Source organism: Python bivittatus, unplaced genomic scaffold (genome assembly GCF_059951505.1).
Source record: "Python bivittatus isolate LINGU-HERP-01145 unplaced genomic scaffold, Pbiv_v1 ctg000700_np1212, whole genome shotgun sequence".
Taxonomy (NCBI): Eukaryota; Metazoa; Chordata; class Lepidosauria; order Squamata; family Pythonidae; genus Python; species Python bivittatus.
The window spans coordinates 39,823,583-39,850,764 of NW_028277098.1; the positions used below are offsets into that span (position 1 = coordinate 39,823,583).

The 27,182-nt window shown below is 36.8% G+C and overlaps 1 protein-coding gene across 11 annotated transcripts in view; it reads right to left on the reverse strand.

The window, feature by feature from the left end:
• NFIA (nuclear factor I A) overlaps positions 1-27,182 on the reverse strand; it is a 331,321-nt gene that overhangs the window by 63,174 nt on the left and 240,965 nt on the right. For 7 of the 11 annotated variants that reach the window (XM_088154519.1, XM_088154518.1, XM_088154523.1 and 4 more), the window contains one exon: positions 1,921-2,049. The exons of the other annotated variants lie outside the window; for them this stretch is intronic. In XM_088154519.1, the coding sequence (XP_088010645.1) occupies positions 1,921-2,049 (129 nt within the window). The remainder of the gene's footprint in view (positions 1-1,920; positions 2,050-27,182) is intronic. 11 annotated transcript variants of the gene reach the window in all.

The window sequence follows — 27,182 nt, forward strand, 5'->3', positions numbered from 1 at the left end:
GGATTTGCTGAATAAGAGAAGCAATACAGACTAAATTCAGCCTTTCTTAATTGAATTGTGGGCCAAGAAATGCAGCTTAGGCAATAAAGGCTCGAGGTGAGTTTGGCTGCTGCCTTTTGAAGTAAAAAAAAAGCTTTTTTCACATCAGTGTTCTTTGGGAAAATGTAATAAGATTTTCCATAAGGATATTTTTTTTTAATTTTTAATTAAGATTTTTCTTAATAAGAGCCAGCCTTCAGGGGCACCAATTCAAGAAATCTGACCTAAGACAGTAGCATCCTGCCTCCACTGAGAGGAGCAGATTTAACAGTTAAGCCCCTGAAAGTTCAATGAATCTTTAGTGTTCTCACTGCTTGCAAAATCAATTCGCTATAGCAAGAATGTTGGAAAGATTTTAGCAACCGAGTCATATGGCACCTTTAAGTCTAACAGATTTCATGGGCTAGAGCTTACCCAATCCAAACAAGTGAATTCTTGTCTATGAAAGCTTGACATTACTTATTTATTAGTCTTTGAATTGCCAAGGGACGGCTGCTTCCCCCCCCCCAAAATATACTAACATTGTTACTCTTTAAAAACTTGTCATCTTTTTGAAGACCAAGTGAATTCCATATTTGGTTTGCATGCAATATCATATTAGCAATGTCAATCTTCTGAAAGCAATTCCTGCAGAGGGTCTAAGTTGCTCAAATTTCAAGAGGAGACTCTGTAGTCAGCTGGCGTACAGCTGAATATACTGCTAATGTAACTTTGATACTATGATAACTTGCTATTATCACCAATTATCAAGGTTGTTTTTAAAATGTATGTTTGCTTCCCAACAACTGACTACATGATTAACAACCAATAATTCCATCTTCTCCAGCAGAATAATTCCACTGTGATTTTGTTTTGAAAGCTATACAGGATCACTCAGCCAACTTCTGTTGTGAGCTTAAAGTTTATATTATAATAATTTACAACAAGCCTTTAAGAATGCACTCCCATACCTAATTACCTGAAAGAAAGTCCCACAATAAAAAGGCTAGGTAGGCACATGTAAAATCCAGCTTTAAGGAAATTAAAATCTCAACGTTTTCTTTATTTTAAATGCGAATCCCAGTAATTGTTTATGTTTATCCAATTCCTATATTCAAACAATAATACTGCAATAAGGGAAAAAATTCTGTTACAAGTATCTATTTTACTTTGCCATTTTTAATGAGAAAGTTGATCAAGAGTAAAAGGTGTGTTATATATGCCCCTAAGCAAGGAATAAGTAATATCTAGAATTTCAAGGTGAAAAACCTAACATTTTAGGTGAATGGAAAGCAAATGCACATCATTTTTCTAGCATTATTACAGTATGTGCATGTGGTCACTGCAACTTTTTCTTTTACAAATTAAGCATTTGAAAATCTATGTCTAATTATTTAGTCCAAGGAAATCAAGTCAGTTGCTTATTTTAACTCAATCACAAAATATTCAACAATAACCAGGATAGTATAAATCATTAAAAAAACAACAACAGAGTAATGAGGGCAAAGACTCAGTCAGGCAGAGTGAACACTACATATTGAAAATAAAATGACATCTAATGGACTGCTGAAGAATTAAAGCTCTGTAGAAACAGAACAGAATGCCACTTGGTGAACCAGACGCAATACTTATATGCAAATATCCATCTACAAATACATACTTATATTCCCAAATAATAAAACTTCATTGATTAGCTTAACTTCATTCAGTTTTCTTCCCCAGATTGCCATGAAGCAACCTAAGCTAGCTTCAAATAAGTGAACAAAATTAAGAAGCCTTCATCTAGTCTTAGGTCAAAAGCCACCACACTGGTGTTTGAAAGAGGCACTTTCTCATATACCACAACCTGATGACAAAGGCACCATGGAACATGAGCTCATGGATGCTTTGGTAAGGCCTCACCTCTGGGTCCTGTAATGACAGGTCGATGATGCTGGGTGAATGCCGTTCCAAGGGAGGAGGTCTGTGAAGGCGAGGGACTGCTGAAACCAGACTTCTCTGACTTCTTTAATGTAGTTGGCGATGGCATTCCTGGCAAGAATGATTGATACGTGCAATTTAATAATGCTAGCTCACGGAAAAATGCCTATGCATTTGGAAACTGGGTGTGAAAGCAAATAGATAAACTTAAAGGACAAATTAAACTGCATACAACAGCAAGCTTACTTTTATTTATGACTGTCTTTGAGAACAATGGGCGGCTACTACGGACGTAAGGAAAGGCACATTAAAATGCAGCCATATTTTTCTTTTTAAATCTCTGAGGGCAGTACTGGCACCTCATTAATTACCACTCTTATCAAGTTTCATCAATAAATGCTACTTTGAGATGTGTCTGTATTTTTAAGGGACTGTTCTGCCTTTCATTCTGTCTAGTTTATGAACAGGTATTAAAAATGTCTCATAGAGTCAACAGAGTTCAGTGGTTTGGAACTTCAATGACTGGGCTGCAAAAATGAGTAACTCTTCTCTCTCAAGTTCCCGCTTGTTTCATAGCCTCTGAGAATCTGGAGTAGTTTACAACAATTCAGGCAGTAGATTGAAGGCTTCAGGGATCTGTAAAAAGCATTTCTGTGGTTGTAAACATTTTGAGGGAAAAACAGTATTTCTGAATTTCTCTTATCTCTCTCTTAGTTGCTCCCAATCTAATATCTCCTGATTTGTTCAGTATACATCTTTTATAATTCCCAACAACTATGGCCAACTAAGCTTCATTCCATCACATCTGAGGATATCAGATTAGGAAAGGCTATTCTGTGTGACAGGATAAAAGGATGTTTCCCAAGTCGACTGAACATACTCTAATTTGAATGTTGTTATAAATGATTATGTTTATATGTCTGCTTTCTTCTCCTACTTTGGGTTGACTGCTGAAAAAGATCTCTATTGGAAAACAAATTTTCTAAGATAGTGAGAACCTATTAACATCAATTGCAAAAACCAGCTTTAGTATTACCAGAACCACAGAAAGCTGTCTTATACCAAGCCTGACAGTTTGTCCATTTATTCCAATATTTTCTGCATGGATTGACAAGGGCTCACTGTTCTGGTAACCCTACTACAGCATTGTGAGAAATGACTGGAGGGAAGGGAGAACCAGGAAGACTGCCTCCCCCACTTCCCTCCTTGCACATGGGGCAACTGTTGGTTCACTGTGCCTTCTATGTATGGAGCATAGCTGTTCAGGAAATAGCCAACATGGAAAAGTAACTTAAACTTTTACTTTGAAATTTAGTATATGGTAACTTTACTGTATGATGGGCAGATGTAGAGATCTATACATAAAGTATAAAGATACAGGCCTAAAATGTAATGAAACACAGGACAGAAAGGAGCGGTTAGGTCAGAACAAAGGATAGTTCTTTAGTCTTTCATATCTACCTATCTACTTACCATCCATCCCCAATTTCTAGACTATCCAACCCCAAAAATGACTCTGGGTGGCTTCACAAAGATAAATATAGAGAAAATCACCCCCACCCCAATCGCTCAAAGGGATCAATGAAAAAACCAATCTCCCACATCAACCCCAATCTAGAGGAATCTACCATATACCTAACCTAAGGCTTGAGGGAAGACATCCATTTTTAGGGCTCACTTGAAAGTGGAGGCTGTACAGATCTTTGGGGAGATGCTGTTCCAGAGGGCAGGCACTGTGAGAGGGAAGGGCCACTTCCTGTTCCCTCTACATGACATTGCTTAATTGTCAGGACCCAAAGCAAGCCAGTTCTGTCTGATCACACAGGACAGGCAGATACTATAGGAGACAGACATCCCTCAAATGCCTAGGCTCTATGCCACATAACCCAGCACTAGGCAGATCCAAAATACTGTCAACCCCTGCTGTGATGTTCTGCTGATACTCATTATAAGAGCCTTTTAATGGAGTTAAGCCATTAAAAACTCACTGAACTGAACAGGGCTTTATTTCTAAATAGACATGCTTATGACTGCACTTTAATGTCAGAAATTTTACTTACATATGAGATTCACCGTGTTCAAGGAGGTGTAATCTTTAGAAATAAGTGCTCTTAACACTGCAGTCTTAAGATGATCATAAATGACTGTATTTTAGTTTAACTGAACTCAATTTAATTAAAATGAAAATCAGATTACTGAATTACAGAAGTATGAGAATTGTACTTTATACTGTAAATAATGATTTGCTGGTGGTGAGTAGCCCCTAAACTGCTATCCTGTGCAGATTTATATGGGCAGAAACATAACTTCATATACTGAGACCTCCTTCTGAGAAAACAGAAGTCAGTTTCTCGTTGCTTGATTATAAGCCAGGAGACCCCTGTTTAATATCTCCACCCAGTGCTTTCTTATTGGGTTTTTGTAAGAATTACTGAGAAAATATATATGAAGCGCTAAGGAAAATACAAAATATTAAATGCCAAATTATCAGTTTACTGTCTATAAACTGACGGATTTAAGTTAGCCATAACCAATTTAACCTTTTTAAAAGGCATTTAGCATAACCATCTTTTTCTGGATTTGGAGTCCTGAGGAATAATAAACATAAGTTAGAGAAGTAACAAATAAAAATAAAAGGACAAAAAAGAATTGGGGAGCTTAGGCTCAGAGTTGCTCACCCCACACCATCTTAGCTTAGTATTTGTAAACTTTTTATTATTCTAGTAAACGTAGATAAACAAAGGGCACTGACTTATGAGCAAATGCATATAAATGTTAAAATCACCTTCAAACTGGACCCAACATCTGATGACCACATGGACACATCCATGTAGTTTTCTTGACACCAATATACAAGGGATTGATGTGTATTACATCAACACATCCACAAATAATAATAATAATAATGATGATAATAATTATTATTAGCAATTATCATCCCAAATCTATCTCACAGGGTTGTTATGTGGAAAAAACAGAAGAGGGAGCATTATGTGCACTGCCTTGAACTCCTATTACAAAAGGTGGTATATAATAATAAATACATGTGATATAACCCTGTTTTGTCCTTTGGTGTACTGTACAAATCAATAGGTGCAAAACAAATAGCCTAATTCACCATTTATGATCTGTATTTTACTAACCCATTTGATTCCACCATAATATTCTGTTTGAATGGTGGAATTGAATGGGTTAGTAAAATACAGATTAAAACCTGCATGCAGGAATGAAAGCTTTAAGAATAATCTAAAATAAATGTTATTCTTCTAAAATTATTCCAGACTTTTGATAATGTCCTTTGCAAGAAATGACTATATTTACAATTAAAAAAACACAAAACCTGGGAGGCTATTTTAGTACCCTGTGTTTCGTTAAGGTTTCTGATATGTCCTGATATTTCTTAGCATGGTCTCTTTCATTTATTCATACTGTTAATTTGAATCAGCATCTGATTTACTTTCTTAGTCCACCCCCAATTAAACATTCATCCATCTGGGACAAACACTGCACACAGAACTCGCAAATGGAAATAAAACTTCAGTATTCAACAGAAAGTCAGACTATTTCAAAACTGAGTAATTTCAAGAGGCTAACAAAGTATAAGTCCCACCAAAATAAAAAGGATTCTGATAGTATATGAAAGTAGCATATGATGAAAGTACAGTAACAAAATTAAGAATCAAAATGACTAACAAGCCATGTAGTAGTGCTGTTCATGCAACAGAGCATTGTTCTATCTAAGCTGTAGATCTGGAGCAACTAGAGAGAAGCCCCTTTTAGGACATAGGAGAAAAAATGCATGAAGAGCAGATGGAGGCATATCCTCAAACCTTGCCTTCTCTTTGTGGATGAGTAAGGGCCTAAGTGAGGGTATGACTGCATGCGACTAAATGCATTAGCTGTCTTTGTATAATCAGATTATGAAGATGACTGTAATTGCATTTAGCCAAATGCAGTTATGCTTTCACTCCAATCTTTCTTTGTTGACATGGGAAAATCAGGGATGAAGGCACCCATCTGAATCGTGAATCCATGTCTTACAAATTTATATACTGCAATTCCAAACAGAGGTACTGAAGGCCAAAGGTGTAAGGTAATTTAGTAGCAATGAATGTTGTTCTATCAGTTACTTTGAATTAATTAGATGACTTATTACTTTCCTACCAAAGATGGAACAAAATTTATATACAAATATATAAATAATAATATGTGAGATTCTTATAGGAATTAAATAACAGTGTTGTAAAATCTTAAGACATAATTCCTGCATTAAAGGAGGTTCCTCATTCTGCATTCCTCAGATCTCCATAAGGGTTGCTATATTGTGTCATCCAGTTGTTTACTTAAGTTTGACTCCCAAAGTTTTTTTTTTCAAACCTTGTCTAGGATAATCTGTATCTATTTCCAACAAGTATGAGTAATTTTTCGATACTGAATCTTGTGCAAAAAATTAATAATTTCTCAGAATTGGATAGTGGGCAGTAAACAGACTTTTATCTATTTCTGAATTGTTACAACATAGTTCCATGCTCATCATCTGACCAGAAGTTAATTAATGGCAACAAAAGTTACGCACATACATGTTTATGAACAGTATTGTCTAGTACTGTTCAACAGAAACAATATGTTCAGTATGAAACAGAAATGTAGCCTAGCGTATCATAATAATGATGCTATCTTAATCATACAGGGAGAATCCATTTCCTGTTTTTTTGCTGATGGCAGTGGAACTGGGAGATGACAACTTCCCTCACAACTGCTCTGCCTGTTTAGGATATAATCGGGAACAACTTTTGTTTTCTGTGAGGGACTGAAATGGGAAAGTGAGAAGGTGACCACTGGCACAAGGATTTTTACCTGCTTGTACCAGGAGAAAAAAACCTAAGCACAATAAAAAAAGGAAAATATGCTTGCCAAAATAAAGCTGTTTTAATGATTACTTTGGCAAAATCTCTCAGTTATCAGATGAACTTTAATGCCTTCTGTTTGTGTAGCATAGTTACAATTCTTTCAAATACATATGCAATACCAGGTTGGAGTGGAGGGCTGTTTTTATACATTCCTGGCTTCATTCTTAAGCTGATAAAGTATCATTATCATCATTATCTACCATGTAAACATTATGGAAATTTTTAAAAATCCATTTTGCAACAAAAAACAAGTATTGCAGTCTATTGCATCATTATTGATGTACTAACTAAAACCAAAATCCACTAAAACACTGATCTCTTAATTTCTCATCTATTTGCCTATGTTCTCCCACCAGTTAACTATCAAAGCACTGGTTCCAATATAAAAGAAGATTCAAGAAGAGAGACATAATCATTCTTTTAAGAAATATAAATACAAAGCTGAATAGTTCAAACCCACAAATTATATATGAGTTATGAATTCTCAAAAGAGCAATAAAACTGAATACTTTCAAAAGTGGAAGAGGTTAGGAAAATTTAGTCCTCTAAAAAAATAAAAAATAAAAGTAGGTATCAGCAGCTGAATTTTGGAGTTACCAAAATAGCTTTGCAATAAACATAAGCATTCTTACTAACTGTCTTCTTCCATAACGCCAAGGTTTTGGATATGCTCTTGCTATTAGGTATGCTGGCTATGGTGATGGGAGATAAGCCCAAAACATCTATAGGGCACCAGTTTGTTTCTTGCTGCCAGGCATCACCTCACATCATGAAATTATTTTCATTAATTGAAAGCTTACTGCTCCTATATTTACAGCTCTCTAATTTCCTTTAATTAACACTAAATTATGCAGTACTAGCTTTCTGTTGTCATGTCATTACCAATGTCTCCTCAGTCTTAATGCCTTAAAGTCCTATGTCAGGGGTACAAAAATAGGAAACCAAAATCATTTCATTTGCAACATCCAGGGTGGGAGGGGCCAAACATTTGGGGAATGAAGGAGCAAAATATACTGCTTAAAACTTCATTTTCCCAACAAATCCTGATCCCCCCCCCCCCATTTCTGACATACTGTGCAAAGCCTAGGGGAGCCCTCAAGACTATAGAAGGTGAACATTCCTGCCCTATGTAATTATTTAAGGGTTCATATTCTTCAGATGACTTACTGTGAAGGCTACAAAAGCTGATTTTGCAGCTGAAATTATGCTGTGAAAGTTAGACAGACAGTGGGGACAAATCATAGAGAAAAGTCAGGCTAAAAAAAATTCATTTACAAAGCTACCAAAACACAAAACTTTTGCAAGTCTTTGATCAAAGGTAAGTTTACAGTTGTTACCACCACACATTATGAAAACAGATTAATTGCATAAGGATTGATAATCTGAACAAGTATGTGTTGAATTAGGACTGTGCAAATCCTTTGAAATAGGTTATACAGAACATACGGGAGTATGCAGCTTCTGAATAATTAAACAGCTCTGTCTTTTTCTGAGAGCATTTGCAATTGGCTATTTGCTGGGTGTCTCACCATTTGTGGGGCAAAGAGCAGTGAAGTGGCTGTCGGTGCACATGGATGCCAAAAGAGCAAGAAGCAGCTTCCAGAAGAGATGCACAACCCTGGAAAAAGAGCAGCTGCTTAATGATTCCACAAGAGGTGCTTTGAATGTCCTCCTGCATGTTCCAAGTCACCTATTTTAAAAGAGTTGCACAGTATGTGTGGGTGCATTTACATAAGTGTATTTGTGTGGACTCATAATCTGACTTTCTTAGAGACTAATATATTTGCAGGAAAATAACTTTTACAACCATAAGAAGAAACCCACAGAAATACCTCTTTTGAAAAATATAAAGCAGTAAACATAAACTGGGTTCAAAATAAATTTTATCAGAACAAAGTTGCACTCTGTAGTGACTTGGTTTAAGAGCTCTGAGAGAAAAGAAGTAAAAGGAAGATCACCTTACAAGACAGTCAACAAACTGAAACTTCTCATCCTAAGAATCACCAAAAGGGGAAATTTCTTCTCCAACTGCATCAGATTCAGTGATCATACCAAAACCATCTAATTAAACCTTTTATTATGGATCTGACTATCTGACCAACAGCTTTATTATTATACTGCATTGCAAATCAATACATTTAAGTTAGACATGTAAGTCCCAAATTTCTATAGCTGTCCCAGTGCAATATTTCCTTGATAGAGTTACTTCCTTATGCTTACTGAAACCACAGGTCTGTGTTGCTGGATTCTATAAGAGCCAAAAGATCTTTGGATTTTTATCCTCTCAGACTATCTTCTGTATGGAGCAAGTCCAACTGGTAAACAGCATCTAGCTGAAAACCATCACTTCCTTTGGCTGCTTTCCCACCTGCCCATTCTTCCTTTGAATGCATTCAGCTAAGCAATCATGTCCAAATTATTTCATGCTTTTGAACGATACTGGGTATGCTTTTTCCTCCTGATGCTACTGCCTGCTCTTCTTTTCTGAAATATCCGCCCATCCAGTGAATGTCTTCTTAATGGATCTTTGGAATTGCCTTTCTCAACTATTAAGTGTATTATCTGTGGAGTTTTTGAAATTGTAATAATATGTGTTGGAATGCTGGCAGACTTTGAAAAAAAACCCCAACCTTCAAAAATAAAAGACCGCAACCAAACTGGGTTCTGTGACAATGCAGGTGTTTGTGAAAATGTATTAAAAATTCTACCAAGTCAAGAATACCTAAAACTGTAGAGTTAAAAGGATGTTTTAAGTGCATGTATTACAAAAGATGTCTCAGGAGATGACAGTACCTAGTTCAGCAGCTCCTTAGGTTAGGCCTAGATAGTACCTGGATGGCAGATCTCCATGGAATACCTGGCCTGCAGATTAAGCTGAGGTGTTCAAATAATATCCCCAGAAGAAGACAAAGGCAAACCACTTCCATAGTGCTGCCAAGTAAACTACATGACATGTAAGAGAATTTACCTTTTCTTTATTATGAAAGACATATACAATACATACAAAGAGACTAGGACCATCATAAAGCTTGTTTAAGTAACAGGAAAAGTTTAAGTAAAAAGAAAAGTAGTGATATATAGTTATGATAACTGACATATAATACATTCAAATAAGGCACCCTGAACTTTTCAGAGGCAACAAAATGCAAAAAATAAGAAGAATTAAAGTAACAGAACATTTTGTGGAGTGCAGTTAAAAATATTTCTTATCAAAAAGATGAATAGCCATAAATGTATATGTTATATTTGGAGACAGTAACATCAAGAAAATGATGACTTGAAGATGAATAGAAGAATTTAAAGTGTAACTCTGATGCAAGACATTATTTGGAGCTAGCAACACTTTTTAACTAGTTTCTGTGATTTAATATAACCTTTCTTATGTTGGTGAAGATCTAGATAACATGATAGAAACAGTGATCAGAACTTTGATCTTGTTACATTTTAGCAAATAGTGGCTCACCATTGGCACTAGAATCACAGTGATGTTATTTGCCAGCAACCTTCATTAGAAAACTGGTGCCACGAAAATGGATTAAAGTCATTCTGTTCTAGCATCACTATTCTAATGCTGGAAGAAGATCCAGGCTGGGCTGGGCTATGTCTGTGGCCTGTCATAGTCTTTAAGTCATGGAGACAAAACTGCATTCAGTTACTGTCTTCAGATACAACATATATATTTCACATGTTCTGTGAAATTATCCATTTGCATCAGATAACTGATGTGCATGAGAAAATGGTTTCCTTCTCTGGTCTTGGAAGGAAATGGATAAAGGCTTCATGACAGATACATACATACATACACCCAGATACATACACCCACTGAGGGACACCGTACCATATACATTCTTGATGCCTACAAGCTTTCAGACACCCACTATATAAGATATGGTTCCTGTATTGCTACAGAGTATTTCATTACAAGAATTCTTGTGAGTCCTTTGGGGAACCAGACTGAATAATCACCCGTTCAGCTTCCATGTTTTCCTTTGTGTTGCCTATAAGTAGTCATATAGTCACCACTGTAAATTTGCTGTTTCCACCTGTAGTTTCAAACTAACAACAAACAACATTTGACCTTCAAAGCCCTACATGTCACAGGACCAGGCTATTTGAGGGACCGCCTCTTCCTGATTACATCTACCCATCTCATCAGGTATGTTGTGGGTCCTGTCTGCTAAAGAGTTCCATCTCATGGGACCCAGAGGTTGTGCCTTTTCTGCTGTGGCCCCTGCCCTCTGGAACATCATTCCCATCAACGTGGGATTATCCCCATCCCTGTTAGCCTTTTGGAAAGCCCTTAAAATATGGCTTTTCCAGCTTGGGGAACCCATGGGGAGCCTGTGAGATGCTTGTATTGTGCCTAGATGGTCGTTATTCTCCCACAATATTGCTTTTTATATATTTTTAGTTTGTTTATTAAGCGTTTAATGATTGTGACATTGTTTTCATTGTTAGTTGTATGCTGCCCAGTGAGATATAACCATATAAATGTTATATAAGGCCATATAAATTTGCTAAATAAATAAACAAATGTACTTCTGCTCTCTCAACTGTCTTCAGTTTCAATTCTTTTGTGCTTAACATGCCTCACCTATCCTGATCATTTTCATCTGGATTTACAGGCCTTATTATCACCCTAAAATAATGTTTTCCACACTTCCTGCCATGGATGTTCATTGATGAACCACTTCTGCCTCCCAGATGCATGCCTTACTCACGTACTGTATATATAATACTCTTGGCTTGATCCCCTCTGGAGAGCTCCCTGAAGGGGATGTTCCTACAAGGTGCCCTGAAATTATACAGAGGGGTGCAGGCAGAGAGAGAAATATTGTTCCAAATTAATGGTATTTTCCTCCTTATTTATATTTATTTTACAGTGAATACCACCCCAATCACTGACTCTGGACACCTCACAGAATCATGGTGTGAAAAAAAGGAAGAAAAAATTATGTGACATTCTACCAACTAATTCAGTTTCTTCTACATGTGTGCTCTACTGCCTTTATGAAAGCTTAAGAGTGCAACTGTAAACTACAATAACCTTAAAGCAAAATTTGGAAGTTGGTCAAAATGTTTTGTAGAGGAGAACAAGAATACAATGGGCCCTCTTAAAATTGACTGAAGTGTAAAGAATCTCAGAAAAAGTTCTGTCAGCTAAAATCAGACCTTAGACTAGTTAGCCTTTGCACTGAAAACCTTACTGCAGTGAGGCATTAGATTTTTTACTTCTACACTCCATTCTGTCCAACAAATTAACTAACTTGACATGTAACTGTTACTTTATGAAGTCTACTTATTATTTTTTAATTTGAACCTTTCCCATCAAAGCTATCAAGAAGGCAGGGAGATGTCAAACTAGACATGAATTTAATTATGCTTTTTAATCTTGTGTTTAATTCTATGTTTTCTTCGTGAAATGAATCTGCTGGGGCCCTTGCTCTGGAACGGGACTGCAGCATTAAGAAGGAAAGAACCTTCTCCTCATGCCATTTTCAAACTGCAAAAGAGCCATTCCTAAATCTCTTTGTTTTAAACGTAGTGCTTGGATCTGGAATGAAATTTCTTCATAAAGAATGCTGCATTCTGGAAAGGACAGGCTAACTTCTCTATTAGAACATTTTTTAGGAGTTCAGAGAACTGTATGAGGAAAATGAATCTAGTCAAAATAGCCTCTCCTCTTTGAGGTAATTCTCTGGGTCCAATCAATATAATTTTTAAAAAGTCAAGATACCAGAGTGAGGTGTTATACCTGGAAAATAGTGCAGAAGAAACAGTTAATCCCCTCTTTCTCTGTGGCTTAACCTTAATTTGGGTTCCCCTCACAATTTTTTTAAAAAAGAAAGTAGTCCACTAAGCAGAATTATTAAATGTATATACTATATTCAGCTATAAATACACATTTTCTTAATTCTCATAAGATAACCAAATTATTTTTAAAAAATCTATCAGCACCTCACACAGCTGCATGAGAAAAGAAAGAATATGGAAAATAAGGATTCATGTTATATATCAAATAGCAAGGAACTTTATCATCCCAACTGTAATTGTCATTACTTCAAGTATGCTATCTCGACAAAAGAAGTGAAACAGCACAAAGGCATATTGAGAGAAACTCTTTTCTGTAAAACTGAGCTTTTCCTCCTGATTAATGCGACGCACAACAAAGGAGACACTGTCTGCCTAATTACGTTAAATACTTATCTTCGGGGATTAGCAGGGTGTTTCTGCTCAGTGTCACTCTTCCTGACAACCTAATGATAGATCTGTTTACTTAAGAAAGCAATTAGTAAAATTTTTTACTGTTTTCTTAACTGCTTTCATATCATGAAAATATTTGATTAACACATTCTAGCTTATCTTACACTGAGAACAACACATTCCACATACTTTGTGCTCTTTCTTCAAAGCAGCACAAATGCAGTTTGGAGTTGTCTTGCAACACCCTCACATTCCACCTTCAAAAAGTTCAACAAAATGAACGCTGTATGAAAAATGTATTTCAACAGAGTCGTCTCCGTTACAGAACTGTTAAAAGTAAGGAACTGTAAACAGGAGTTCAGCCTATTTGCTCCAAAATAACTATTCATATCCCTATTCCTCAGTCAGCAAGCTATGTGTCCAAACATAGGCAGAACAGTCACAAAATGGCAGAGATTCAAAAAGAGATACTTTATCAGCTAAATGAGATAACCTCCCTGATGGAAAATAGAAGTTGGAGATGGTTTTGAAGGAGACTTGATTTACTTCAGAACTTTCTTTTATGCACTCAGAACATGGAAAGAGAAATCCCCTTCTATTTATCATCTCCAGTATTATCCCCTTACTCTACTGTTCATAATTTGTATCTTTGCTAGAGCTCTGAATAAAATCTATGATCTGGATTTCTTAGTTTTCAAAATTTATTTTAATGAAGGGTTTTCTATTAACGTTTTGCTATTTCGTTTTTATGATTTATTAGCTGTCATTGGGTGTGTATTGAAATGGGCTGAAAAATGTTTCAACAAAACACTGAAGGAAAACAATTATGTTAGAATAAAATATACATTTGGATAAATGAAAGTGCTATGATCTCAGATTGATAATGACAACACATGGAAAAAATGTGAAAAATGTAGTTGATCTACAGAATCCAATCCATTTCTGGTTATTGTCAATGAAGAACTAACCTTATTCAACAGATCCAAAATTAAACATATGATGGCATGAATAACCAACTGTTTCAACTGTAAGAAACCTGATAAAACCAACGATTGTTCAACTGAACTTGGAAGACCAAATTTAGCACCTTGAAGTGTTGTGAAGGACAGGCAAGAAACTAATTCAGACACTAGATGCAATATTTATCAGGAACTTACTAACCAAAATTAAGGAGGTGCTTCAATTCTGCTTTGGTCATGAACTTTTCAAACAGTTATTAAGAGTAGCTGCAATGCAGTGTTCCAATGTGGGAGCGGCAAGGGCAGCAGCCATTGAGATACAAGGACTGCATCAAGCAGAGGTCACAGTTGTTTTGTTAAATCTGCACTTACATAGAGGGGGCTTTAGACAGCATCCATAACTTTCCTTGACTCTTTCACAGCCTAAATTTGAGCTGGTTGCAGACCCAGCATGGTTTCAGTCCACACAGTTCCTTGCAAGTTAAAGTGTCTTTTGAAAGACACTGTTACTCTCAATAAGAGTTTTGAAAAGCAAAATGTGATTATAGGATTCAGTGTGATCAAGACAGATAAGTAGTATCAAAAGAACAGAATATCTCCTGGACCAAAATTCTCAAAACAAACAAAAACAAAAATCACTTCTAAAAATTAGAATTGAAACAGACAAAAAAACCAGGTGAGAAACTCTGCAATAAGAGAGTTGTGCATACTTGTGTGTAACTGACATGAAATTGAATGTTAAGTTTAAATAAAGTTTTAGTAACACGGACCAACATTTCTCATAAAAGTGTCAGAGAAAATGTCATACCTTATTAAAGAGTACACTGGTCACAAAAAGAAATATTATAGAAAATGTCTTGTTGCAAATGTCTCACCCTTCATCCACACTGAAAAATTCTCTTTTTTTACTCAATCGGGATGCCTGTAACTCAATCCATCTTCCCACCCCCTCTCCATTCCAATTTCTCCCACCTCCCTCTCCATTTCTAGTTCATGCACAACCCTGGAACTTTCAAAATTCTCTCTTTTAAATATGACTTTTTAAAAGAAAAATTTCTTCTATCACTTGGCTCATCTAAAATCATACAGGTATAGTTTGGGCAGGGGTCAGATCTGGCTAGGGCAACATACGATTTACTTATATATACTTTGACTACTGTAATGCTACCTACATGGCACTGCCTTTGAAAAGTGTTCAGAAAATATTCAGAAATGTCAAACAAACTTGATTTGAAGATGCTTTATTTCTTTTTTTACTGATATAAACTACTTTAATCTACAGTGGGTCAAAAAAGTATTTAGTCAGCCACTAATTGTGCAAGTTCTCCCACTTAAAAAGATGAGAGAGGCCTGTAATTTTCATCATAGGTATACCTCAACTATGAGAGACAAAATGGGGAAAAAAATCCAGAAAATCACATTGTCTGATTTTTAAAGAATTTATTTGCAAATCATGGTGGAAAATAAGTATTTGGTCAATATCAAAAGTTCATCTCAATACTTTGTTATATATCCTTTGTTGGCAATGACAGAGGTCAAATGTTTTCTGTAAGTCTTCACAAGGTTTTCACACACTGTTGCTGGTATTTTGGCCCATTCCTCCATGCAGATCTCCTCTAGAGCAGTGACGTTTTGGGGCTGTCGCTGGGCAACACGGACTTTCAGCTCCCTCCAAAGGTTTTCCATGGGGTTGAGATCTGGAGACTGGCTAGGCCACTCCAGGACCTTGAAATGCTTCTTAGGAAGTCACTCCTTCGTTGCCCGGGCGGTGTGTTTGGGATCATTGTCATGCTGAAAGACCCAGCCATGTTTCATCTTCAATGCCCTTGCTGATGGAAGGAGGTGTTCACTCAAAATCTCACGATACATGGCCCCATTCATTCTTTCCTTTACACGGATCAGTCATCCTGGTCCCTTTGCAGAAAAACAGCCCCAAAGCATGATGTTTCCACCCCCATGCTTCACAGTAGGTATGGTGTTCTTTGGATGCAACTCAGCATCCTCTCTCCTCCAAACACGACAAGTTGAGTTTAGACCAAAACGTTCTACTTTGGTTTCATCTGACCATATGACATTCTCCCAGTCCTCTTCTGGATCATCCAAATGCTCTCTAGCAAACTTCAGACGGGCCCGGACATGTACTGGCTTAAGCAGGGGGACACGCCTGGCACTGCAGGATTTGAGTCCCTGGCGGCATAGTGTGTTACTGATGGTAGCCTTTGTTACTTTGGTCCCAGCTCTCTGCAGGTCATTCACTAGGTCCCCCCCATGTGGTTCTTGGATTTTTGCTCACCGTTCTTGTGATCATTTTGACGGGGTGAGATCTTGCGTGGAGCCCCAGATCGAGGGAGATTATCAGTGGTCTTGTATGTCTTCCATTGTCTAATTATTGCTCCCACAGTTGATTTCTTCACACCAAGCTGCTTGCCTATTGCAGATTCAGTCTTCCCAGCCTGGTGCAGGTCTACAATTTTGTTTCTGGTGTCCTTCAACAGCTCTTTGGTCTTGGCCATAGTGGAGTTTGGAGTGTGACTGTTTGAGGTTGTGGACAGGGGTCTTTTATACTGACAACAAGGTCAAACAGGTGCCATTACTACAGGTAATGAGTGGAGGACAGAGGAGCCTCTTAAAGAAGTAGTTACAGGTCTGTGAGAGCCAGACATCTTGCTTGTTTGTAGGTGACCAAATACTTATTTTCCACCATGATTTGCAAATAAATTCTTTAAAAATCAGACAATGTGATTTTCTGGATTTTTTCCCCCATTTTGTCTCTCATAGTTGAGGTATACCTATGATGAAAATTACAGGCCTCTCTCATCTTTTTAAGTGGGAGAACTTGCACAATTGGTGGCTGACTAAATACTTTTTTGCCCCACTGTATCTATTTTTATGTTTAAACGATGATGCTGTATTTCAGACTGTACTTTATTCCTATTGTGGCCATAGCCTGTAAAAACTGCCAGTTCAGAATCATAATAGACATTGTCATAGGCTCAGGCATATAATCCACGTCCACAAGAAAGAGGTTTGCTTTGTCAGTACCCACAGAGTACAGGGTCAAATTACCCTCAGCTCCCCTTTGCTGGTGATAGGAACAAGTTTCAGTTTTTTAAAAAATAAGGACAGAAGTTGTGGGATCAAGTAAGTAGGTTTAATTACTTTTAGTTAGGTTTAATTACTTTTTAGTTGTGGGTTTAATACTGTTCTCCATAGCCTCTGATTAATGGTTGGGAATTTCTAAGAAGCTAGAACAGTCTGGGTAAACTAAAGCAAGGGGTATATCTATTTCAAGAGTCTCCTATCTCTGTAGGAATAGATAAAAACACTCAGATAGCGAGTGTGTGCTATTTCTTTGTGATGCGCTAAGTCAAGTCTAATTATCTTTTATTTCTTTGTAAAAGCCAGTGAACTGTGTCTGATTTCAGCTTTTACCCAGGCTCGGCATGAAGATATTACTTTTATTTATAAACTTCTTGTAATCCTTAATATTACATTACAACATCTTCTATCTCACAGGGAGAACACACCATTTGTAGCAGACCAATGTGATATTGTGGTCTGCCTGAAGCAATGCCCTTTTTTTTTTGGTTGTATGTGTGTGTGTATGCATGTGGGAGGGGAGATTTTTCTTTTTGAAATTATCAGCTACAACTTTGTGATCTGAAAAGCTCTATAATTTATCCTTACCAATGTTGAGTGTTTGCATTCTAATAAGTTAAAAAAAAAAGTTTACATTTTCCCTTTTCTCTTCTTAAATTATGTTTGATTTTGCTTACCTCTGGTGAGACTTGACTATTTCCCAAAGAGGGGAAGAAGAGATGAACCCTGCTTACGTGCCTCTACACTACATAACCCAGTGTTGTCCAAACTTGGCCACTTTAAGATGGGTGGACTTCAACTCCCAGAATTCTGGCTGGCTTGGGAATTCTGGGAGTTGAAGTCCACTCATCTTAAAGTGGCCAAGTTTGGACAACACTGCCATAACCAGAGATGTGTACTCTTGAAATTACTTCTATTTTTCCATTTTTTCCTTTTATTCACTAGAAAGAGAGCACTAGGGGTAAGGACCCTGTTTCTCTTATGCATCAGAAAGGGGGAGGGGAGAAAGATGCCATATGAGGTGCTTCTGGATGATAAGTAGCAGAAACTATGAAGCTGCTGCCTCAAAGCAGAAAGCAGGACCAGGGAGTAAAGACTCAGAGTTTCTGGAAGAGGAGGCTGGAAACTTCCAGTGTTCCAACTTATAGACTTGGCCATTCCACTAAAATTGCTAAGCACAATTTAAAGTGGAAACTTTGAATATAATAAGTTCAGTAAATTTCTCAGCTGGAAAAGCCTGAGATAACCTCTGGTGATGTAATGGTTGGAAGAGGAGAGAGAGAGAGGAAACAGAGGTACTACTGTAGCCTCTTTCCCAGCTTTCTCTCCTTTCTTTTTTCAGGCTGCCAATGTGAGCTGATCAGCGTCAGCAAAAGCCTTTGCAAGACTAAAGAGGATGTATGAATAACAACAGAAGAAGTCTGGGACCAAATCTGTTTTAACAAACTTGCTACTTTCCCAAGACAACTTCAGTGTTTAAATACACTCATATTTAATGCATATTATTCTGGTTAAAAACAGACTTGGCAATCCTAATTATTATTCTGGGGATACCAAGGATGAAGTGTTATCTCTCCCCCACCAAGTGTGTTTTCTTCCTGAGAATATATGAGTAATGAATAATTAGTCCTCCCTTTATATGTGGATCCTTAAAAATAAATTCAGAACTCTTTCCATCATTATAATAATGGAAAGGAAACAACTATAGAAGGAAGCCATATGTTGTGGGAAAGGGCTACTGTATGGGTTCCACCCATGACTTCCAGTGGTATGGGAAGGACACAAGCTAAAACAAGTTCCACATTGCTAAGGAATATTGGAAAGGATTCACATTTAGAAAAACAAAGCCCAAGAAGATATACTGCATTGCCTAAGGGAAAAAAGATGCAATTTTCTGACAGTCCTTCCATCTGTAACTTCTATGGTTCTAATGCAATAATGTCAATGAAACAGATGATTGTCACAGATAATGGTCAATGGCTGCTCCATAAATTGCAAAGAAAGAGAGACATATTGATCCAATGCTAAGTTTCTGTCATCGTATCTATGTCTATAAGAACAAATGAAGGGTATTTAATTATTTTACTTAATGGCTGCAATGGAAAGCTCATACTTGTCTCCAAGTACTACTATTGACCTGCTGCATTTATTGTAGTTTCATATTCATTAATAGATTTTTGTTGGCTATAGTCAGATGGGCATAACTGAAGTGAGGCTGTGTAAAACCTGAAAATATACAAAAGGCAGCTACATCTCAACAGTGATTCATTAGACTCAGTGAAATATTGTGTGCCTGAAAGAGGATGACAGTTGCTTCCAGTGGTTACCAGTAGAACATTAAAAACAAACCGAAGAAACTATCGAAGGCAGGTTGTTTTTCTTTCATCAGGCATATACAATGCATGATTGTTTTACATATGTGATTTGATGCCTACAGATAGCAATGGTCTTGCGGATACCTCTTTTAGTACTTGGATGGTTCCCTTTCATTCTAAATTTTAAAAAGATTATTTTAATTAAATAATAATTAAGTGGAAAACTAGCAAGGCATCAGTATTTAGTACAACTTACTTCACAAAAGTATTTGGGCACCACAAATGCCTGGTGGGTGTCAGAAAATAAAATTGAAGGTTGTCTGCAGCCCAGAGTTTTGCTGGAAAGTATGGCTAGCAATTCAGAAATAAGTGAAGTGGAAGAAAGCATTTAGAATCATAAGGTTAGAAGGGGCTTCTAGTCCAAATTTCTTGTTCAGGGAAGGAATTATCATAACACCCCAGACAAAAAGTTGTCCAATCTTTGCTTGAAAATCTCCAGTAATGACTCCAGGGGGCAAGCTGTTCTACTGTTTAATAGCTCTCACAGTCAGGAAATTCTTCCTTATTTTGAGTTTGGATCTTTCTCTGTAAAGCTTCCACCTGCTGGTTCTTGCCGTACCCTGGAACATCCTCTTGCCTGTGACAGCCCTTTAAATATTGGAAGACTTCCCTCAGCCTTCTGTTCTTTGGGCTAGACATACCCAGTTCCTTTGACCTTTCTCCATAGATTTAGCTTCCAAGCCCCTCACCATCTTTATCACTGTTATTTGTATTCTTTCTAGTTCCTCAGTGTCCATCTTGTATTGTGGCACAGAGAACTGGGCATGGTATCCCAAGTGCAGTCTGTCCAGTGCAGCATAGATCAGAATGGTTATTTCTCATGATCTTGATACTATATCTCTGTTGATGCAGCCCAAAATTGCATTGGGGTTCTTGGCAGCTGCTTTACACTGCCTGCTCATGCTTCATCTGTGGTCTACCAGGACACCTACAAATACTACTGTTGACCACTTATCTTTTACTTGTGCATCTGATTTTTCATGCCTAAGTGCAGAACCTTACATTTCTCACTACTAAACTGCATATTGCTGTATAGCTCCCAATATTCAAATTTATTAACATCCTTTTGAACCTTGAGCCTGCCTTCAGAGGTAGCAATCCCTCCTCCCACCCGCAGTTTTGTATTGCTCACACATTCAATGAGCATTCTTTCTATCTCATCATCTAAGTCATTTATGAAAATGATGAAGAGCACCTGACAGAAACTGGGATATCCTACTGCATACCTCACTCCATGCAGTCATAGATTCATTAAGGACCATTTGTTGGGTATGGTAGTTGACTCAGTGAGGCTATGATTAATTTTATCAAATGCCTTACTAAAGTTTAAGTATACTACATCCACAACATTCCTCTAGTAATTTAGTCACTTCATCAAAAAAAAGCAAAAGCATTTGTCTGGCATGACCTACTTTTAACAGTTCCATGCCGGTTTCTAATAATTATCTTGTTCCTTTCTAAATGCTTGGTGTGTAGTTTCCTGGGGCCACTTTACCCCTCTTTTTAAGACTGGAATAATGTTAGCTCTTCACCAATATTATGGCACTTCCCCTGTGCTCCAGGAGGTCTCAAAGATTATAGCCAATAGTTCTCAAAACACATCCACCCACTTTAGCACCCTGGGATGTAATCTGTTTGGTCCTGGAGACTCAAATTCATTCAAAGCAACTAGGTGTTCTATAACCAATGCCTTAACTATTTTGACCTGCACTTCTCTTCCGCTGCCCATGGTGTGGCTTCTGACAGTTGGACCATTCACAGATGTATAATAGGAATTAAGCACTTTAGCCTTCTTGTTGTTTGGCACTATCTTGCCATCCTCTCCACCAGTGGACCAACCATTTCCTCTTGTTCCACACATGCCCAAAGAAACCTTGTTTGTTTTGTATTCTTTGTGAGCTTTAGCTCATTCTGAATCTTAGATTTCCTGACCCCATCCTTACAGATTTGAGTCAGTATTCTGCTAGTATTGTGCTTTTATTATAGTAGTAGTAGTAGTCGTTGTCATCATCATCATCATCATCATCATCATGATGCCAAATCCAGTCTAAACATCTGGCATATGGTGCAACCAACAATAATTTATTAATATGATATGCCGCCTGACTCCCAGCAACTCTGGGTGATTTACAATTGCTAAAAAGATTTAAGAACAGAAATCAATACAAAAATCAATATATGCCCCTCTTTCTAGTTTATTAGAGAGGTCTTTATGCAATCTCACCTGTTTCATAAGGTGTGGCCTATTTTTATTTCTCTTTAGTACTGTCTGTGTTATCTGTCTGTCTACCTAAAATTTAAACCATCCAATAATCAAAGCTCTCTGGGTGGTTTAAAATAAAGCAGACTAAAAATTACAATCTGAATAAAAACATATACAATCAAATTAAAAATGATAGCAATATATAAACTAGGCAGTAGCAAGGCAGTCGCTTAAAATCTAAAACAATACAATCAAAATACAATTTAAAAACCTGAGAAAACAGAAGGGCCTTCACCTGGTAAAAAAATGATGCTAATGTGGGTGCTGGACAAGTCTTTTCTTTGGAACTTAATTATCTTATTTTTGAGAATTTCCCAACACACTTGAACCATTTTTCCCATTAGGATTTCCATCCATGGAATCCATTAGGTAACTAAAGTCAGATTTCTTGAAATCTAGATCACTAAACTATCTTCAGTTTTCCCTGCATGCAATATGATGAATTCTAGACTTACATGGTCATACTCTCCCAATGTTTCTACAGCTTCCACTTCCTGACCATTTCCTCCTTGTTAGTAAGTATTAAGTTGCATTTAGCTGATCTTCTAGTTCCATCTTCCACCTTTTGGATGATGAATTGTCTGCAAAGTATGTCAAAAATGTGGTGCTCTTCCACTTGATGTTGGGGTAGCTGAAATCTTCCATTACCACAGTGGTGTGTTTCCTGGATACCATGGCCATCTGACTTGCAACTATTTCATCTACATCTTCTGCTTGGTTAGGTGGTCTATAGTACACACCCACAACAGCTTTTTTGTTTCTTCTAAATTATCCTAATCATAATGATCAAATCTTCTGCAGTACTAAGTTCCCAGCAGTGTAAGATATACTATGTGAAACTGTCTTTCAATGTTATATATTTTAAATACTGCTATAGCTAGATTTCAGTTAAAAACAAAAGCACAAGAAGTTTATAACAGATTAATGCCAACCCCAATAGCAGGGAAACAATTTTAATGAAAGTGTAGATAAGAAGCCAAAAACAGCTATCCTCTTTCACAAAGCGGCAGTTCAGACTATGTTCCCAAGATCTTGGCATGCTGATTCTGGGAGAGACACTAGATTTTCAATGGCAGAAAATCCTCCAGACTGCTCATGTACCAAAGTTAAAGTGTGTGTCCGTCATGTTTTTACCGTACATTGTTTAGTAATTTTTGATAATGCCTGGTTTTTGTTCTAATCTTTGTTTAGATAACTAAGTAGGTTGCTTTGGATCTGTACCTAATAAAGTATTTGAAGAGCTAGAACTGTAGCTATGATATGTTATAATGTTAACTATAGATCAGGGGTAGATAATTTATTTCAGCCCAGGGGAAACTGAGGAAAGGGCCTGATTGAGTGGAGGGAGGCATATTCTAATACCATGCAAAGCAGAGTGAAAATGTAAAAAAAGTCATATTTTACATTTTAAGTCAAAAGTAGAGATGTGTGTCAGAAGAATTCAGCCTATACTTCCCCTTCCAAACACTCCATTTCAAACACTGCCATTTTCATTTTCTATTTGCTCAGTAGTAAATTGAGAAATCAATTGTGCATAGGTCCCAAATTCTGAATTAGAAGATGAGGACTTCAATGAACTTCAGGCAGCAAAAATAGTTCAACTTCCTGATATCCACCATCCATATAGAAAAGTCACCCACCATTCAGTCCATGCATACCTGCATTGCCAAATCATAAAGAAAAAGGGCAAAAAAAAAAAAAAAAGGTTTAATCTCCACTCCTTCCTTAAGTTAACCACTATGTCACTGACCTGTTCAACTTTACTTAAATTCAGACATGACTGAGTGAAAGCAACAAGAAGAAATTATTTAGTAGCAAGAGCACCTCCAGAGAATTTTGAAGAACCTTGCTGTAGCTCCAGAACATAATGAAAAACTCTGGACAACACTGCAGAAGAACCAAATATATTAAACCTAACAGAAAAAGGCTGAAACCTTCCAGAAATTCAGAAAGATCTAGACCAGTGTTTCTCAACCTTGGCAACTTTAAGATGAGTGGACTTCAACTCCCAAAATTCCCCAGCCAGCAAGGATGGCTGGGGAATTCTAGGAGTTGAAGTCCACTCATCTTAAAGTTGCCAAGGTTGAGAAACACTGATGTAGACGATGACAGAAAAAGTAAAATGCATAACATATGGTCTGGGAACCTACCTTATGCAACTCAAATTATCAATCAAATCAGGATCTGATTGTACACCCAGAATGAAGTTTTTGTGAGCTAGCCTGAAGAGTCTCTGCAATCCACATTAGTCCAATGGAAGTTCCCTATTCCTATGTAAATGGTCTTCTAAATCAGTGTTTTTCAACCTCACAAACGTTTAAGATGTATGGACTTCAACTCCCAGAATTCCCAGCTAGTAGAGATAATTCATCTGCAAGATCAAGGTTTGGGCCCAGTGCTCTATAGGATGTTTGTGAGTATGCCCTTGATAAAAAGAAAAGAAGGACTATAGATGCACCATAAAAAGAAAAGTTAACAGACAGTTACAAGGTGTCAGATGGGCAATAGCTGGAATTATTCATGCAGCTTTAGGAGCACAAATAACAGCTAGATTGACTATTAAGTATTTGTTTGCCTCCCCTTGTGTTCTGCTTGTATATTTACAAATAATGCATATAATTTACAGAATCCATTAATTCTCCAGTGTGCTTTCATCCAAAGGAAACTAAGCAGTGCAGCTTTTTCTTCACATTTTTTAACTGCTTAGGGAAATTCAGAAACACATAACAATGTAAGTGGAACAATAAATGATTTTGAAAGAAACTTGATGGGGGAATTGTAGAAGTTACCATAACTATATAAAGAGGGCATTGTATTAAAGTATAAATATATTTTAAATCTTGACTTTAAGTTCAAGTAATCTCTCCCTCACTTTTAAAGATAACATTTTGCAGGAGTTGGGACATTCTTAGTACTGCTGTAACACTTAAGAATATGATGTTCATGATGTTATCCTGGAGTTCAATGCCATAACCATAAAATCAGCTAAAGAAGAAAAGTGTTCAGTCCAGCCATATCAAAAGAGAAACCTACTTATTCCAATGTACCAAAGTGTGTCATGTGATAACTCCCAACTTCTGTAGGAGTTTTCTGTTAAGATATTTTAGAAGGGAAACAAGAAAATTCCTCCCCAGTTGTCTTAAGAATTGCCTCTGTTTTGATTTCTGTTCTTTCCTGGCTTAACCATGCCTCATCCTTAACAAGGTCTGACAGTTACTTACAGTACCTGATCTCTTATTGCTCCTTACATTTATTTTTCATATAGAATCACCTACACTGATATAGAGAGATTTAGTTTTCAGAAAGCTTATAACAGAAACTCATGAGCAGAAGATTCACATTTTCCAAGAAAAAGTAGTAAAGGAATAGGAAGGAACCCTAAAATTCCCAGAAATATATAAAATGAATATAAGATTAGCACAAAAGTTATTTCACAACTTTATTTCAACTGAACTAGGAGTGTCACCCTAGGATTTATTCAGTCTTGACATGAGTCTCTTACACTCATCAGATGCCAAGGGACCAAAGCTTTAAACTCTAAAGTAAACTTAGTCTAGTTGGCTTCTCTGATTGCATTTTCAGGCATTTTTGGAATTGGGAGACATAGGCAGGTGGCCAATGACAAAGTATGAATGGTGACATAAAGCAGGTGATTAATATACTTGGGTCTGACATCAAGATGCAAGTTCAAAAGCCAGAGTCTGCTTTATCGTGTTGCAGGGTATGGTTCATAATTTTGTCATCACTGCAATTTGTAATAGATTACCATGATAGGACAAAGTCTTCTGCAAAATTATCAAATAATTAAGGTTATTTTTGAGGGGCAATAGTCATATTTTAAAAACGGTTTAGTCAGTACATAAAATATTTTTGGTGCAGGAAAAAATATTCATGGGGCAAAAGGACACTGCTCGTTTTAAAATAAAATGTCTGCACATAGCTTGTGATGTTTATTAAAATTTACCAGACAGGCCAGACTACTGTCAGTTTTAAAAATGGCCACATTAGTTAAGAAGGGCACAGTATCTTTAGTGGATTAAAGAATGCAATTTTCTGGAAAAAAGAGGAAAAAAAGGTAAAAGAAATGGCAACTTTTCATATCATGCAGATTTGCAGAGTGCATTTGACTATGGCAGATTAAAATAAAATGAATTTTGAAGCCAAGAGCATTTATAGCTATATAACTGATTATACTAATTTTTAAAATGGAGCCAACTGCAGAATTGTAACACAGTGCAAATTCAAGGCTGAAGCCACATGATTTTCTAACCAAGTATCCTCATTATCTCCTCTTGCCTTCCTTCCCTGTTAGCAAAAATTTACGTGATGAAAGTGCTGAGATAAAGTAATGGTAAAGCGGATACCACAAGAGATATTTGAAAAGCAGAAATAATTTACTTCGTGTCTGCTTTGTTTTACTTTGCTGAGTCTTCCTGTATGAAAGGAAATTCATCTTTTCTGGCAGACTCCAGCCTTCCCAGCCTGAGAACTCCCCAAGCACACTGGAGTACAGGTAAATGGATGTGAGTGTCCATGAGTACAATATTAGGAGCAAAGATTTAATGCACTGTTTTGCTTGACTGAGCCACAAATCACAGGAACACAAAATTTGAAAGTCAGAAAGGAGTGGAGTTCATGTAGCCTTACCCCCTGCTCAGAGCAAGAATCTTGCAATTAAGACAGCGTATTATGGAACTGAATAAATTTAGAGCAACAACAGAATTTCGGGCAGTGTTTAATATACTGTCTGTCTTGGAGCTAAAAAAGGAACAACACCCCCAAGCCATATCCTGAATGGATATCCTTAAACTTGTCTATATCCTGTATGGAATGATCTTTCCAAAGTTTATTCCAACAATTGCAACAATAAAGCATCAATTAAAACCTGCAGTTCTCACATTGCTTTGTATGTGTGAAATGCTATATTATTTTGTACAACCAATCCTGCAGTATAAAATTTAACAACACCAAACGCTATTAACACAAAAGACTTAAAGAAGCATTTTTTAAGTAGGAGAAAAATATCAAAATATATTTCCCCACTAGGTGGAAAGCACAGTCTGCCCAGAAATGAATGAAAATATGAGCTTCTATTTTTTTTAAGTAGTGTAGCTTATCTGATATCAATATCACTATATTAAAATCACTAGCAAAAAGAAAAGAAAAGAAGAGAAAAGAAAAGAAAAGAAAAAGGAAAAGAAAAGAAAAGCTGTAAATGTCTGATATTATTCTGGCCAAGATGAGAATGGAATGAAACTTCCATTCATCCTTGTGAACCTCATCCCAAGGCAATGATTCTGGATTTTAATTCTTTCTTATAGCTCATCCTGTCTATTCCGCCTAGCCCTTTGTTCACCCATTTTTTACTCAGTTTCCTCTGAACATATGCCAGTTCATTTTCTTTCCTGAGGGCTAATAATTTTACAGAATTTTT